General features: G+C 35.3%; 1 protein-coding gene across 2 annotated transcripts in view; it reads right to left on the reverse strand.

The window, feature by feature from the left end:
• The window catches only part of PPP2R5C (protein phosphatase 2 regulatory subunit B'gamma), a 69,545-nt gene that overhangs the window by 2,671 nt on the left and 49,283 nt on the right, over positions 1-17,591 (reverse strand). For both annotated transcript variants that reach the window (XM_064713729.1, XM_064713730.1), the window contains 10 exons: positions 11,867-11,977; positions 11,157-11,249; positions 10,928-11,058; positions 8,475-8,534; positions 8,011-8,119; positions 6,877-6,930; positions 4,969-5,139; positions 4,286-4,413; positions 2,640-2,741; positions 673-745 (listed from right to left, as the gene is read on the reverse strand). In XM_064713729.1, coding sequence (XP_064569799.1) covers positions 673-745; positions 2,640-2,741; positions 4,286-4,413; positions 4,969-5,139; positions 6,877-6,930; positions 8,011-8,119; positions 8,475-8,534; positions 10,928-11,058; positions 11,157-11,249; positions 11,867-11,977 — 1,032 coding nt within the window. The remainder of the gene's footprint in view (positions 1-672; positions 746-2,639; positions 2,742-4,285; positions 4,414-4,968; positions 5,140-6,876; positions 6,931-8,010; positions 8,120-8,474; positions 8,535-10,927; positions 11,059-11,156; positions 11,250-11,866; positions 11,978-17,591) is intronic.

Consider the following 17,591-nt stretch of genomic DNA (forward strand, 5'->3'; position numbering starts at 1 on the left):
GAGCTGAAAGAAAACTGGCAAGCAATCTCCAAGCAAAGAAGGGGGTGTGGGGAGGATCCAAGCCAAACCATTTCCTTCTCCTGTAATTTCAGCATCCAATGAATAGTCTAAAGGACCTCTTTGTTTTGTTATCATAACTGAGCCACATCATTAATGCTGGACAGGATGGTTCCTGCAGGAAATACCTGAGCAGCAGGTTCACCAGCAGAGCAGCCCAGTGCAAGTATGGGAACAAATGCACCAGACAAGAACATACAGTATTAATCCATCTGATACAAAGGAAAACTGACCAGTCAAAACTCAGTTTGCAGAAAGATCTCTTTTGTAATATGTTGTTTGCAAAACAGCTTTTCAAGAGAAACCAATTATGGCCTCTCTACATTTTTCCATAATTTTGCACAATAACTTTTCAAACTGCAATATGGTAAAAGTTGTATTACAAGGAAAGAAAAAAGTGCTTCATATCATACTTTTGAGAAACCTTTTTTTAAAAAAAATAATTACTTGCACAAGAGAAAGGTTAAAAATTTGAAAAGTACTTTTATTGTGTATCTTTCATAATACAGTTGGTGAAATTCCTTTATTTCCATGATCAGTCAGACCTGTTTCCCCCACTGATATCTAACAATATTAGAGTATTTAAACATGATCATGTTAATCTTTTCTAAATACCTGGGGATTTGATTTGGCTAGATTTTCTATTTTAACCCATGCTTCTTCCCGCTCCTTCAATTTTAGCTTCTCTCTGGAAAAAAAAATCATATAGAAGTAAAAGAATTCAACAAAATAAATTGTTTACCTATACCCATTTGAGTCTACTGTCCAAAACACCACCACTGACAGGATAACTTGCATCATATCAATACCCCATGATCTCAAATCAACATTAAAAGGGAAAAACTCAAGATTTTCTCATGAAAGCAACAAACTGGCTGATACCAGCTTATCTTTAGTACATGTACATTGTTAAAGGCAAAAATTAAAACAGAAAGAAGTTTTGATCTAGGCTGAAGCACATTTTTGTTTTATTTCTAATATCAGAATGCTCTTTTAGTAAATAAGAAGTTGACAACTGACCATGAAAGGGCAGAGATTTTTACTTGTCGGCCCAATGGCTTCAGGCAACAGGTTAAAGGAAATGGCACCAGAGACATTTTGAATTGAACTCTAACAGAGAAGTACCCAACAAAACCACACTCATCCTAGGGAGCAGCAAGTCCAGAGAGATGACATAAATGTGGATCATTTTCTTTTTGGTTTTGTGGGTTTTTTTAACAAAGTAGAAAAAGTTTGTTTTCTTATGCCTAATGCAATTTGAAAATGTAAAATCTTTCTTTCTTACAAATAAACATCTTCTTGCAGAGACTAGAAAGATCCACCTGTCTTTGAAGGCTGGTAGAATTTAAAATAATTTTGAACTAAGAGTACTAAAAATGCTCTCAATGCACAGATCAGATGACCCTAATGTCAAGAAAAAAAAAGGAAGAGCAATTGTATCCAAGCACATCCACAATTTGCCTCCAGATCTCAATTAAATTAATTCAAGATGGGAGGTAGGAACCCTTCAACCATCCCCCTTTTCAGTTCTTATGTGGGGGGAGATTTTTTATTTTGGTTTTGTGTTGCTAGCTCATCGCTCAGCACTCTGCTTTAGCTCATACTCAGAACATCATCCAAAAACGTTATAAAAATCAGAGAAGAAAAGATTTGATTTCTTATTTAAAAGGGGTTCCACTTACTTGCAATCAGGAAAAAGAGAATTAGTCTTTTTTTGAAGAGCCAATGCTTATATTTTGTCATCTATAAACACACAAACCTTAAGAATTTGATACTGTATGAGATAATTTCTGCTTGAATTCTAATAAGGAACTTCAAAACTTGGACAAATCAATCTACATTGAGAATCTGTATACTTCCAGTATATCAGTTTAAAATAGGTGTCTAATCTGAACCACTACTTGAAAGAATCCCTGTTTACTTTGACATTTAAAATAAAACTCAAATCCAGGTATTTCATATTCAGTTAGTGAGTAGGTACTAACCCACTTCTGCTAGTCCACTAACTGCTTTCAGCCCCTAAAATGAGATCCAAACCATGAATACTTCTGACTTCTCTATCTCATTTTAGCAGGATTCTTCCATCAAATAAAATCTGTACTAGAGACCTGCACTACAGTAGAATAACACCTTGATTTCAGGTAACTTCTAGAATAATATGAAGATATACTTACACACAATGCAATGCTGAAAAATACTGGGAAGGTACTTTGGGACAGACTGAGTGACAACATGAAAGGAAGTAACACTGGGTAAATAAAGCATGCAAAAATAAACACAGGATGTGAACTAAACTAAACTGTTCAACAGATTCTCTACACTGGTTCCACCATTAGCAGTGTCCCTCTCAAAAACTTAATTTTTAGGAAGATGGTGACCCCAGAAGTATGAGGTCTAAGCCTACATGAGGCGCTTTGTTAAGATTTACAGTTCACATATAACAAGAAGTTTCAGCAAGTCAACTTTGAGACTGCTGCAATAAAATAGGCAACTTCCCACTAATGACACAGTGGTTTTTGAGAGCTAAAGCACTCTGAACAAATTACTCAAGAACAGACAGACACACTGACATGAAAACTTACTTCAGTTTTTCTGCTTTAAATTGCTGTGTGCAGTCATCGAACAGTTTTTGGTTCATCTCCATGAAGAGTTTCAGAGCATTGTATATCAAGCCATGTATTGTCCTATAAGTAAAACTTCTGGTTGAAACTCAGAGTACTTTAAACTTTGAAATCTACTTTTTCTGGTCAACAGTAGCCAATAGCCTACATAACTGGAAAATTACATCATTTCAGAATAAGTGGAAATGAAATTAATTAGTGGAAGTTTCAATTTACCCACAAGACACCTAACACTAAAATTACCAACTTTGAATAAAGTTTTCTTACTCTGCAGTACTACTTATCACTTACACTTCTGACATTTGAACTTCACTCTTAATACTACATGTATCAATACAGGCCTAGTTGTGAAATTTAGTAGCAGACACTACTCCCATAAGGGTTAGTAAGGAAAATGTAGTATGGCATTAAAGATCTTGATGTAATAACTTACTGGCAACTGATAAATTGAAGAAAAAAAAGAGTTAGTAATTAAAAGGAGTGCAAAAAAGACCCCATTCCTTTTGAAAACTGCCACACAGCAACAGCACTCAGTTCAATGCAATTATGCCAGAACTCTTAAGAAATGTGTTAGAAAAGTAAAGTTGAAAACATCACAAAAATTACACAAAATCAATCTGCTTTATAAGGCACTTTTACAGATTAATTTACAGCTCCAAGCTATAATGTACTGCTGCTCAAAAAGCAATCTGTTAAATGATCACTTTGTATTGTGTATGGAGTTACAAGTAAGAGTGCAGCTGTACTGGTAGCATGACTTTTACTCAGAATAAAATGAATGCATGACCTTGAAAGTCAGAAAAAAATAACCAACAGCAACCCACATTTACAATGTACAACTGCATCACTGAATTGGAATTTTATTAATGAGTACATTATTTGTTACTGCTTGCACCCAGTGACAGTAAGCAACCACTTTAACATCACTTTATTCTCCATTTCTTTCCTAGAGTTTAATTGCAGACTGATTACTCATTCTTGGCCAGCCCATCAGCAGTCCTCAATTCACTGCTAGAGCCAGACTGGGATACTGTCACCATCCCAGCAGTTGCACAATAGCTCAAACAAAGAGGCACTTTACAATGGAACAGCTGCAGAAGGGAGCTGACCAGGACTGTTTTCATGCGTAAGTACTACGTTATTGTGGGGAAAAACTGAAAATAATCAATGGAGAAAGAAGGAAAAAAGCAGTAAACAAAAAGAAAATAAAAAGAAGGGGAAAAAAATTATCTGATCTACAACGTATTTCACTAGAATGCAGAAGAAATGCAGATCAGCAATAGGTTAGTGATCAGAAATCAAAGTTAAGCCTTTAGAAGTATCTGAACTACAGATGAATGCCAAATTTGCTCCATATTTATAGAAGAATGTCATGGATTAGATGCACTAAAACACTCTCTCTTGTTTAATTAAAAAAGGGAAAGCTATCTTCCACAGTTCTAAATACTTCCTCAGAATTGACAACAACAGTCTCTTTATCCAGCAACTTCAGTATCATGGAATAAACAGCTCAACACACTGTTAAACTAGCAACTCACAGATCCAAACTCTTAAACCTACAACTACACAGAAGTGAAGTAGCAGAAATTTGTACAAGTGTTTCTTACTTATTCCAATGCGTCTTTGAATTCCGGTACAAGGATGGAAACATGATGGGTAAAATCTTTGCTGCATTATCACTAATTAAACTCATAATATATTCATTATTCCAGTAGTATAATGCTCGCTCTGCAACCTAAGACAACATGAAAAAAGGAACACTTCTTCAATCTCTTACAGAGCAAATAATCATAACATTTGGCAAATATAAGGGAAAGGTAAGAAAAGTTGCAAATCAGACTTGGATTTTTTAGTGCTAATGAGAGTCATGGAGCTGATGGAAAGAGAGACAGAAAAACTGCTTTTTACCTTGATAGGGTCATGATTCAATCTATAACCCATGAACTCTGAAATTCAAGCAAAGAAATACTTTCCAAAAGAACCAGTATTTGCAGAACTTGTATTATAAGAAGTGAAATGCAAACACTATACTGAAAGGGTTCAGGTACTTCTGAAAACACTGAGTTTTTCAGCCTTTTTATAGTAAGCATAACACTGAAGTGAATCTCCCAAAATGAATGCACATACTGCACTCTTGAGAACAAACAGTAAAACTAATGTTTGGATCCCTGCAACTTGACATAGAATTGAAGACTCCTTTGCAACAAATAAAATTCATTATGGTGAATAATACATTACAAGTCTGCTGTACAAAAATTCTGGTATCATTGTACATGCAGTAAATACAGACCTGAAAGTGTGGACTGGACACACATTTGGCTAGCTGTCTGAAGAGAGGTTCCATAACTTTAACAAATTCAGATGGCTCAATAACATCTAAAATTTCTTCTAGTTCATTTAAAAACATGACTTCTTTTGGACTGTGAGTCTTTGGCCAGTATTTCAGCAGTGCCATTACCACCTGTAGAGACAAAGATAAAATAATTTCATGATAATTTCACTTTATCTTGAACTCAATTATAATGCATTAATAAGTCTGGTATTTTAAGCAGAACACAAATGTTGTGATTTCTTGTCCCATATGACAGTAGTAATCAGACATGGTTCAGTGTCACAGAAATAACTGTTAATAGGTCTAAACTCACTTCTTCAGAAAACAAAGTTCTATGTCTGTAAGACATGTTCAAAAATAATAATCGTAATACTAGAGAGAAAACCTAATATCTAACTCCATATGATCAAAGTCCAAATTTGCTACTACATTACCAGGAAAATTACCTGCACAAATTTAAAGTGACAGCAGCTTTAAATCTCTACCTTCCTGGGGATGTAATCCAAAAATCTAGCAAATAAGTTCTATCAATATATTTTAACAAAATATTTATTATAAATGCCTGAAGTACTGGTGACCAACTATTCTAGGTATGTTGCTCTTAAACTTTGATTTGACTATCTTACTATGATCTTAGTCTTAACTTTCTTCATGATTAATAAATTATTTACCCAGCTTGCTTACCTAGCAAACCAGGAACATTGAAAACACCATCCTGTGATTCTATGATTTTTAAATATAGAAGCTGTAAGCAATATTTAATATCATCAGTGACAAGACAACTCTGAGAAATAAGTGCTTCTTTCAAGTATATTTTATTCAATCATGAAAGCAGACATTATGTCCTCAATGAAGCCTTGGTTAATATACACAGATTTTAAAAAATAAGATATCAAAATTCTCACGTGACAATTATAAAGGGAAGCAAAGACCAGGATCTTTTGAAGAGGAACTCAGTACTTTGCTGATGTGTGTGCTAATTTTTTAAAGAAAGTTGTAATCATGTACTAATTTGGGATCAAAAAAGGAAACAAACCCGGTTACATATTAGTTCTAGATTTCTGGACTCCTAGTAGGAAATATGCAACATCCCATCTGATGCTGGAAGAAAGCTAAGAAAACAAGATCTCATATAGTACAAATGACAGAATGCCTGACATTTGCTATCTTATTAAATATTAAAAGCTCCAGCTAGAAGAGAACTCCTGCTCAGGTGTATACTTCCATTTGTTTCAAGAAATCCCATTTCCATTTTACAATAGAAATGGTCACAATCTAATAATCTGCACTTTTGTTAGCAGCAGTTGTTTTATTGATCTACTGATTAAACAGATTGGTTCTTACCTACTTGATATTGGGTGTAATGAAGCAAACCACTAGATACTAGAGAGGACAGTTAAAACTATTCATCTCTGCAATTATGTGCAGCCAGACCAAAGCCTGGTTTTGTCCAAGGCTTGCAGACATGAACAGGATCTGATTTAAAAGCCTTGCACCAACAGGCAGCTGTGTGTCAGAAATCTCTGTTCCATCATAACATCCATCTCTGAACAGAGCACAGTTCAAGTTAATTTCTGACTAAACTGCTTCTGGACCCACCATCTCCTGTCTGCTCAGCCAGAACAAAATCAGCAGAATAAAATCTGTCTCTGTAAGACCTGTACTATAAATGTTGTGTTAGTTAGTTTTAGATATTCTGAACGACTGCTGGAAAAAACTAAATTTGATAATCAAAATGGTTAAATATTTGACTCAAATATTAACAATTACAAATAAATACTTTGATTCCCAAACCTCCTTAAACAGTCTAGAGATGTCAGGTGTGTTAATAGTTCAAGATATGTAATAATAGCAAGATAAACTTACCGGTTCTGTAAGTGTGCTGTCCTTTTCTAAAAACTGAACTACACAGTATGCCAGCTACAGTAAAAGAAAAAGAGTTTTATTAATTCTCACTATGAAATTGAACACATTTTGAAGTCATTAGCATAATTCAAGAACAATTTTGAATGCTTCAAATAAAATTCTAATAAAATTAGAATAAATAAATAAAATTTTCTTCAGTAATTTAAAAAATTTAGAATTTAAAAACCTATTTGGCAGACAACTTATACAGAATGGTAAACAGGCTTCAGCAATTCTTTCCAACCTTTGCAAGTGTGTTCTCATCTTTTCCTGGGTTATAATGTAGATACACACGATGATGCTTTCTTTTTAGACCCAGTACTTTGTATTTCATCACACTTCATCTTTTCAAATACAGGATTTAAAAATCATGGCCTTGTCCTATAGAGTGCTTCCCACTCACGAACATTTTGGTGTCCTGTGCTGATTTAGTAAGTATATTCTATTTCATAACCCAAGTTAGATAAAAGTGTATTGAACAGCTGTAAATCTTGGGATTTTTATACATATCACAACTAATGATAACTATGCCTATCAATGTAAGCTGATGGATAAAAGCATGGTACAACTCAGGAGACCCCTTTTTTCTGTGTACTTCTGAAAGGATATATTGAATTAAATAATGATGTCCTCGTAAATTCCCAATTCCTTTCAAAACAGGAAATTCAACAAACTGAATTCAGCTGAATTGCTTCATGTAATTTAGAATAAAGTATTTATAAATGACATTCATTAAAACCATACTTTTCTGCAATTTTTTAATGTCTAAACATTACAGACAAGAAGATAAACAAAAAATCCTGTGTGGATAAATACTAAGAACTCTCACATTAACCAACTACTACATATGTTTCATCTATAAACACTACAGTGCTTTTAGAAAGGGTATTATTGTGAGCACACATGTTTTCTTTTTAATTTTTCTATCAACAAGTGAAACATTACAGACATATGTGTTTAGTAATTTCTCCCAGGCTGGTTAGCAATGAAGTTTTAGAGCTTAGAACTGAATTTACAGCAGACTTACTCAAGTCCCCAACCTCTTCAAGCAAGCTTACTTAAACACTAGTATGAAAAACATAAAGTAAAATTTACCTGTGGATGATAGACACTGAGTGATTTCACTTTGTGCAATGGTAACAAAACCTTCAATAGGAATATTTTGTGCTCTTCTTTTAATGGTAAGGCAAATCCATTAATTATGCTGCCAGGGAAAGAAATTTAAAAATAAAGATCAGTAATTATATGGAAGTTTGCACTAATGTGCAGGATACACAAAAATTCTTGGGCTTGTTTTCTAATATTTACAAATGAATAGAATAGTCAGATCAATCTCTGTCCACACCTGCACCAAGTTTTTCAGCAGTCTCAAATTCTTCTTCCAAGCTGCACACAACTATACCTACAGCTGAGACATGACAAAAATTGTCATGTCCCAAAACATGACCACAAGGTTCAAGTTTTCTCCACGTTTCTACAATCTTACACAAAATCCCCTGAATTTTTGAAGTCTACTCATAAAAGCAAGTGAGTTTAATGAAACAAAATCTACAACTTACCTTCCCAGTATTTCCAGTAATTCTGCTATGCCATTGTGATGTTCTGTTTCATAAATAAACCTAAATAAATGAAACATTTTATTGGTTTACTGCTGAAGACAGATACAAATCTAATACCATCTATCATTACCCAAATATTTCAGTCACTCAGTAAAAGGAAAGCAGAGAGACACAACAGAAAAGAAACTTTCTGGAAACAAAAATCAGTAGCACACCCAGCTGCTTTCAAGCTTCACACCTGCTTGCTCTTTTCTCCCACATTTTACACTCAAGCTTTTCCCAATACTCATACCTTATGCCATTTTAATAATGCAAAACTGAACACAGCAAATAACACTTTAAATATTAAAATAACACAAGAGTATCTGGCACAATTAAATACCATGACTCAACCTTCTATAGCAAATGCAAGCACAAGGTGTTCAAACAGTTACTACTTCTGGATGTAAAAAGCTTTTTGGCATTACAGATCTCTGTGCATACAAAAGGCTTGCAATAAACAAAGGAAGTCACATTTTCCTGAATCTTCTTTAGACAGAGCACTGTAATTTATTAGGTAGTCACCTTTCAGGCTCCTTCACCTGAGTGTAAATTTACTGACAAAGTTCTATGCATGGCTTCAGGTAATTTGCAGAGTTATAAACATTTACACTTATGAGAAAATAATTCCACTAATTTGAAAGCATTTTTTAAATTTGAAAATCTGTCATAGGCTGAGATATTAAAAGCTACTTTTAATCCAGAATATTGGAAGTGACAGTTTTTAATTCTTAAAGATCCCCTCCATATAATTCAGGATATAACTCCAAGCAAAATTAAACACTGTGATGCAAAAAGGTTTGGATTGAATTAATAGGCAGATACAGGTTTCATAATTTTTTAAAAAAGTATTTTACTTCTGGGAAAAAATAGATTAAGACACTATGGGGAGAGAATTAATGTAATTCTGGTCAACGACTAAAAGACAAATGAAGGCCACACATTTCTTAGGTAAGCACAGTAATAAACTGAAAACTTGAAGGTAAAAGTATATGAAAATTAAATATTTTTAAAGTTGTACACATATTTCATGTGTATGTGTACACATACACATCATTTCACACAGCCCAATTCACTAATTCAAGACAAGCTGGAACAACTTCTCCTTGGTGATCATAAACAAGTGCACCAGTTTACATTTGGATGCAAAATTTTTAAACCTTGAGCTCCTAAATATTATACAGCTAAGTTTTGTCTAAGTTTGTGGTTGGCTTTTCTTTTTCTCCCACAGCTTCATAGTTGTGCAAGTTATATAACCTCCCATATACATGTCAGATGGAAAACTCTCTTATACCAACTATACAAAACTGATCTAACAACCAGCCAATTTCTTAGTCTTTAAAAAACTTAGCATCAGAACTATCAAAATGGCAAATAAAACCACTTTTCAGAAGTGCATATAATGTGCTATGATGCTGTTTTACCATCTGTTCAGACAAATTTGACCAAATCCAAATTATGCATTTTGGATTTAATTTAATAAAATCATTGGGAAATTTATTAATGTGTGGGGGGAAAAAATCTGCATCTTTAAGATCCACTTGTACTTTTTCCTTGGGATATACTGACTCTTCACTTGTCCTGTCAAGACTGTCCTGTGAAGTCAACTTCCAGTTGATTGCAAGACAGTGCAGGCTCACTAATTATTACAGGCTCACTAATTATTTTAGAGGAGCTGCTCTGTATCCCTTCCAAAGGCTCAGTTGTTGCCATAGGCAGCTCTTTGCTACTTTCTTAAAGAGGTACCACCATACATTCATTGTGGGATGAAAACAGTGGCAGAGAAGGAGCAGGATGTAAAACTGATACACAGCATTATTATTTGTAGAAAAGCAAAGAGTATCAAAATGAAAAAAGTCAAACAGGCACCACAATCTTTCATTCACACTGGATGTAACAGCAGCAAAAACACACTTCCAAAGAGCTTTGGTAATAGTGTGGTTTGTATCAGTGATAGTACTAGAGTTCATTCTAGGCAACAAACAAATATTTCACACGAGCTCAACTGCACATGTCAATTCTGAGGAAAGAAGAGGCAGCAGACATGTTCCTTTAAGCAAATTACAGATCCCTCAGTCATTCAATTTCAGCACATTTTCTGCATTATAAAGAACCACACCTTATGAAGGCAATAGTATATTACAAACACTACTACCTCACCACCCAAAAAAAGCCTCCCACAAAGATACCAAATCACCCACTAAATCATATATTTACTCAAATTTCAGCTGCCAGATATATGCCACAGGCAAGACTACCCTAATTTAAATCTCCCAGAGTGGTATTAATTATTATTAGATGCAGAAATATTGACTATAAACATATAAAGAATTCTAAAAATTGCTAGCAATGTCTTGGAGTGTTTTAATTGCTTATCTGATCACATGTACCATAATACAAAGATGTTGACATACCTATAAAATATATTATTAATTTGTTTCCGGATGTAAGCTCTTAAGCCTAAGAATTTCCCATATATTCTGTGTAGAGTTGTTTTAAGAAAATCTCTTTCACGTGGATCTTCACTGTCAAAGAGCTCTAAAAGCTGAAAAGAGGGAAAAAAGATGTATTTTAACTGAATCTAATGCACTGTAAAAATAATTTCGAGCTTGAAGTTAAAAAAGAAATCTTTTTTTACCTCACCTGTAATACAAACTTCTGATCAATATATTTCTTAGCTATATTAGGTTGAAAATCTGGAGATTCTAAAAACCTTAAGAAAAATTCATAAACAAGCTGGAAAAAATAAACAACAAAAAACCCAGGATTAGTATTTTAAACAAGAACCATTTTATAAGCATCACGTTACTAAAATTGCTGATTAGTTGCTCAGAACTGCAAAATGGTTTTAGTTATAGTTATCTATACAACACACAGTGAAGGCTTTGCTCTTGCTCTCCTGACAAATTACAAGAACTTGAGGTTATTTAAACTGCAGAAATTCTGCTGAGCTCCATCACTACACTTTACTCAAGTGACACACAGTAATCTAATATTTATCATGCCCAGAAGTCCATGTTCCAAGAAGTCTCTGCTCTCCTCTGTTTGTCAGGGTACCTCTGAAAGCTAAAGCTGTGCCAGAGCCAGATCAAAGCATTCACAGTGACAAATAGAAGCTCATTTAAAATCTCAGCAGTTACATCTCTACCATAAGAAACAATGAGCCTTTAACCTATAACTGTTTTGTTTTTTTTTAAATTCAGTTTTAATGCAAGAAACACGTTTTAAAAATTACATAGAAAAGTAACTGTTTTGAGATAAACACATAACCTAAACAATTTAGAATAGATAAACAATGAATTTAATGTCAAAATTCTGTTATAGACTGTGATGTTCCAGCCTCCATGAAATACCTGTAGATGAGGCCATGCAGCTTCTAGGGTTGGTTCATCTTCCTCTGGATCAAATTCTGCTCCCGTTGGATTGGAAGATGGTGGTAATGTTCGAAACATATTAACTGCAAACTGAAATTAAACGTGCCTTTAAGACCTCTGAAACAATTGAATGACTAAAAAAATTACTTCCAAGATAGTTTTGGCTAAGAACTCTTTACATCAACTATTTTAATTAACATTTGCAAAAATACACGCTATATAATGCAGTATTTTAAACAGTGAGGAACATTCACACTTTACATAGTTCTAACTTGGGCAACACTTTTCTATGCACTAAGTACTCTCTGAAACACAAAACAAATGTCAGGATGTGTTTTATGAGGATACTGCTCTGATCTCTCTACACACAGACATGTATGTAAGCAAATGTATGTCAAATGTTTACACAAACTTTTTAATATACACACACTTAATAAGGCCTTGCAGCAACCTGCAGAAGTGTAAGTCAGCAGTAGAGATGCAAACCAAAGATAACTCACATCTGTTTTTCTCTGTAAAATACTACTTTCATTTCACATAGCAGCTGCACACATTGGGAACACTTCAAAACCAAGTTCCACAACACCAACCTCCCCAGTGGTATTTCTCTTAAGCCATGTCCATGTACCTGACATTACACAGCACTGAGGGGGAAGAACTACACACCCTCATCCTTTTAATATTTGAATCCTGAACCCCCTGAAAAGCATTTAGCATCCTCATGGAAGTGGACCGGTCTGCAAACATGAACTACTTTTCAAGCTGTTGATACAAATGTATTTTAGTGCTTTCAAGTGCTTGTCTACATACAAGGGCCAAGGAGGATGTGTATGTCTGTCCTGCCATCTCCCATCTGACAGATGGCTGAGCAGACAGTGGGAGGCAGTATCAAACTGCATCAGCTAAATCTGCAAGGCTTACATTTATTCCCATGAGGGAAAAGTCATCCTGATGCTCTGTTTTTCTGCATAATATTCCTTCATTCAAGCAATGCAGACATAGAGGTCTGATACACACCAAGACTGACATGTCAGAGTAATTACTGCTGCAGAGAATTAAAACTAAAGCTGATATATCTTTATGTTACCCTTTTAAAAGCATGGACATAAGTGATTAACCACCTCTGACCTTTGTTTAAAAAATATGGTGAAAACTTGCAATAATCAGTGGTCTTCCAAGAAAACAAATCCAGGAAGACCAGACTTGAAATTTAAAACTTGTTGAGGTTGTTAAACAAATGGAAGAATATGCTTATCTAAAGAATTCTTCAAGTCTCAGGCTCTCACTATAAAAAAAACCATCTGGGTCATGTCAGGTGTTAGCAACCAAGTTTTGTACTTTTTATTTTTCAAAACAGAAAACAGATTAAAAACCTAGAGAGTATTTTTTCCATGAGAAATGGAACCAGTGAAGCCTGATGTGATCTATTTTACATTTTATATCCCTGACCAGCAGAATAGAAAACTGCTTAAATCAAGCTGCAGGATCTTGTATTGAAAGCACAAACCTGAAACTCTCTTGTTGCCTGTCTCTCTTGTCCACCCTTCTGAGGTTTAGGAAAATTTACAATGAATTAATATCAGTGAGTCCTTTACCCATTAAATGGCTGATCTTTTTTCTAACTTCGCAGTCTTGACCAAACAGACAAGACACAATCTGCAAAGCCTGATCTCCTCTAAGGCAAATTTCCCACAGAAGTATAAATAAACACAGCACAACTGAAAAACATTCTCCTCCCCAGCTCCTCCTCCCACCAAATTCCTCAAGATCCCCCAAACTTATGAAATTCAAGTCTTCATGAGCACTGGCCTAGTGCGCCAAAATTCTGTCAGTGCTGCCAGCACTTGACTTCAAAGGACGTAACAGGAAGATGGGAGAACAAAAAGGGAAAAGAAAACAACCTGAATTTTTATCAGTTCAGGGGCTTTTGCTGTAATGGCAGTCACAAATCCTGCTTTTCCTGTGGCCCATTTCATACAACATGAGAATATTTTCAAGTAGGCATCAGAGATGCTACACATATTCTCCCTTCTGCTGAGCAGCCTGGGTGAAGCTTGATGTGAGCAGCTCTGAATGAAGAGCACATAAACTCAAAGTCTGTGCCTTCTGTGCCAGCCTTATACTTAACAGAGCAACAACTGCACACTTCTATTCACAGCAGCCCCTCTTATTCTAGAGCAAAGATAGACAACACCACACCTGCATTGCCCCTTTGAACACAAAACTGAAAAAAACCAACCAAAAAAAAAACCAACAAAACCTCAAGCTCACATAGGTATAACTAAGTATGTAATTCTAATAATGCATGAGAAGTTGCACTGAAAACCATGTCAGTCGCTGAATAAAATTAGATCTGCTCCTATACATAGTAAAAATTTTAAAAAAAATACCTTATGTGCTAATGCACAACAGAATATTGTTATAAAGCCCTGCTTTCTGCTAAAACAAGCTAAAGAAAAAGCATTATTATTTTTTAAGTAAGAGTCTGAAATGGATGCTTTTCATCACAAAACCCTGAATACATCATGCACATTTAGAAAATTTACTCAGACATTTGCCTACACATTTTATATTAGTTTTTTTAAAATATAGTTTTTTAATATATAGTTTAATAACTATATTAAACTATATATAATATAGTTATATATAGTTATTAATATATATATAATAGTTTAACTATATTACACCTAGGAAATGGAACTTGTATAACAAGCAGTTAATAAAACATTTCCTTTTTCATCACATCTTTGCTTAGAAATATAAAATTAATTTGAAGGACATATCAGCTGGCACTTTGAGGAAGAAAGGGAAAATACTCTTGAATCCACTCTGAAAGAAGAACATTAAATCCATTTTAGAAATTAACTTCTCACACCTTTTGAAAAAAAGGCTTAACACTAAGTTATTAGCTAAGCCACTAGATGAATATATAACTTAAAGAAAAGATCTTATAATTTAGTGCAGGACACCTAAAGTGAAAAAAAAAAAAAGAAGGGTGGGGTGGATAGACATGACATGAGTATTAAGACTATAAAGAATAAAGCAGAATGAGATTATAAGGTAAATGTTTATTTTGTCAGAGAGAAAGAATGTTTGAAGCTATGGAAAAGGAAACATTATTTTATTTCTAGTAGCCAGATAACCTGTGAAATTCATTGCCCTGAGTAATTGGCCTAAGTAATAATTTAGTAATACCAAACAGAACTTGTACACACACACACACACACACACATATATAGCACGTACACATGTACACAAACAAGTAACCTCCAAGCTGTGAAGTCTGGCAGAATGGCACAGCAAAATCCCAACTCTCTTGCCAACTCCACATACTTTCCAAACTGAGAACCATTCTCAAATCTGAGCATTTCTTGATCCTGATAACTTTATTGAAAATGCTATTCCTCACTAATATAATTCAGTGGCAGTAGCAGCACATAACTTATGAATGTTTTTTGGAAGAGTTTTAAAGTACATGAAGACATTACATTTATTTTCCTTAAAATTCCCACAGTCAATTTAGATATATGTCTAGAACTTAGCAAATGTTCATGACAATTGAGACATACATGCCTGAAGGAAAGATCATAACACTACTGCAGAAAGTATACAGTTGTTTCAACAAATGACCAAAGGGAAAAAAACCTATCTGAATTTAACCCCAAAATACCCGTCCAGGTGCCCTCATTGACAGTGTCTCTCACAGTGCTATGTAAAACCAATGCAAGGGAACTCCATACCCTTCAGACCCTTGCAGATAAAAAGCATTTTAATGTCACCAAAAGAATTTTCAAACACTGCCTGCTACCGGCAAAACCCAGGGAACCAATATAGCAGCCAAATTCTGCTGCAAGATTTGTTCAACTGACCAAAGGGCAGACTTGGTTACCATTGGGTACACCTGAAAACAAAGAAAGCACACATTCTCCTCAGTCAAATGTACTCTGGCCACAACTGTTTGGTGGAGGAAAATAATGCAGGCATAGAAAGCACAAGCAATGAACTATGGGCAGTTAAGAACTCTTGCACAGAGCAAGCACCAATATCTGACACTGGTATTCAAGACCTCATCATGAACTCCACTTTACCCAAAGAAAATCTCAGCAAGCTTATCCTCCTTCATATCTCTCCTTTCACCAGTGCCAACAAGCAATCAATTAGGAAAAAACCCCAGAGATATAAATAAGTTATCACAACATGGGAAAAGCCATGATCCCACATCTCCTTATTAACTATCCTTAATGCTTTGGGTACATGTTTGACATCCAGAGTTATGTGTAATCCTCATATTCTCAGAAGTTCTCATGAAAATAACTTCTGTCTCAGTAAACACTTAAGGCTGATTTAGATAACAATATTCATTATAAGCACTGTCCTACATACTGTCCGGTTTTCGGCTGTTTGGAGGGCCTGGAAAGGCCCGGGGTGGCCTTGAAGCAGCCTGCGTTTCAAAGGAACAGAAGAGGCTTCAGTTCTTCTTTTGGTCTCTGTGTTTATTAATTGTTTATCTAAAAGATTTTCTCTCGGCCCGACAGAGCTCTGCTCAGCAGCCAGCCATGAGCACACTCCCCTCCCTCCGGGCGGTCACCTATCTTTATACCCAAAGTTGCGTATACAATATTTATCATTTTTCCCCAATACCTTTCACCCTTATTGCCCGGTGCACTTTTAGTAATGACCAATCCCAAAGTGCCACCATCACCACAGAAGATGGAGGAGAAGAAGAAGAAGAAGAAGGACAGGACACGCCCCAATTCCTCCATCTTACTTCTCTAAACCCCCCTGTACAGAAATCCTAAACCCTGTGTTTCACTCTCTAATTAACTAATCCCTTCACCATTCACTCCGGTGAAATCCTCCTATCCTCATACAGGTGTCGTCTCCTGTGTAGGATCAAAGTCCAGCCACCAGACACTTCTGGAACATTCCAGGACTCCCGAGCCCCCCAAGGGTGGTCTCGGTGACTCGGCACCTCAGTCCTGAGGGGCTGAGATCCCACAACATACTATAAATCCTTAAAATCTTTGAAGAAGCTTCAAAGCCTCTGTTTTGCAGGAGAATTACTAAATTTGAAGTTTATATAAATGTTAAAGAAGCAGTGTTTTCTCAACCCACTGAAAATTCACCCTAAGTTATAAAGCCTTGGGAAACACCATCCTGTTACAAACAGCCAAGAGCTTCTTGTAGGCTTATTAGTTAGGAATTTCAAACTACTCTGTTCTCAGGGTTTTGCAGACAACAGCTACAGACATCAACCCAACTGCGACTCCACGCCTCTGGTGTCTGCTCACCACCATGATGAGAGCTGAAAGACTCTGCTGTAATTTCCTGATCTCCTCCTCTACAGAGGACTTGCAGACAACAGAAAAATAAACTAAGTCTAGCTAGCCAGGATTTGGATATTGAGAAGGGAGGGACAATGCAGGTCTGAATGGCTCACATAACTTGCTCAGCAGAAACCTCATCTGCCATCCTGTGTGCTTAATAAAGTCTGACTCTCATTCTCACCTCTGAACACAGAATAAAGTCAGTCTCTGGTACTGAACAGGATTACAAGTGTCAAGCTTGCACATGTGATATTAATTCTAACCTTCCAATTTTTTAAAATTTCAAATTTACAATTTACATGTTTTTAAACAGTTTTGTATATATACATATATATACACACATACACATATGTATGCATGTATTTAACTTCCCTATT

This window comes from Zonotrichia leucophrys, chromosome 5 (assembly GCF_028769735.1).
Source record: "Zonotrichia leucophrys gambelii isolate GWCS_2022_RI chromosome 5, RI_Zleu_2.0, whole genome shotgun sequence".
Classification (NCBI taxonomy): domain Eukaryota; kingdom Metazoa; phylum Chordata; class Aves; order Passeriformes; family Passerellidae; genus Zonotrichia; species Zonotrichia leucophrys.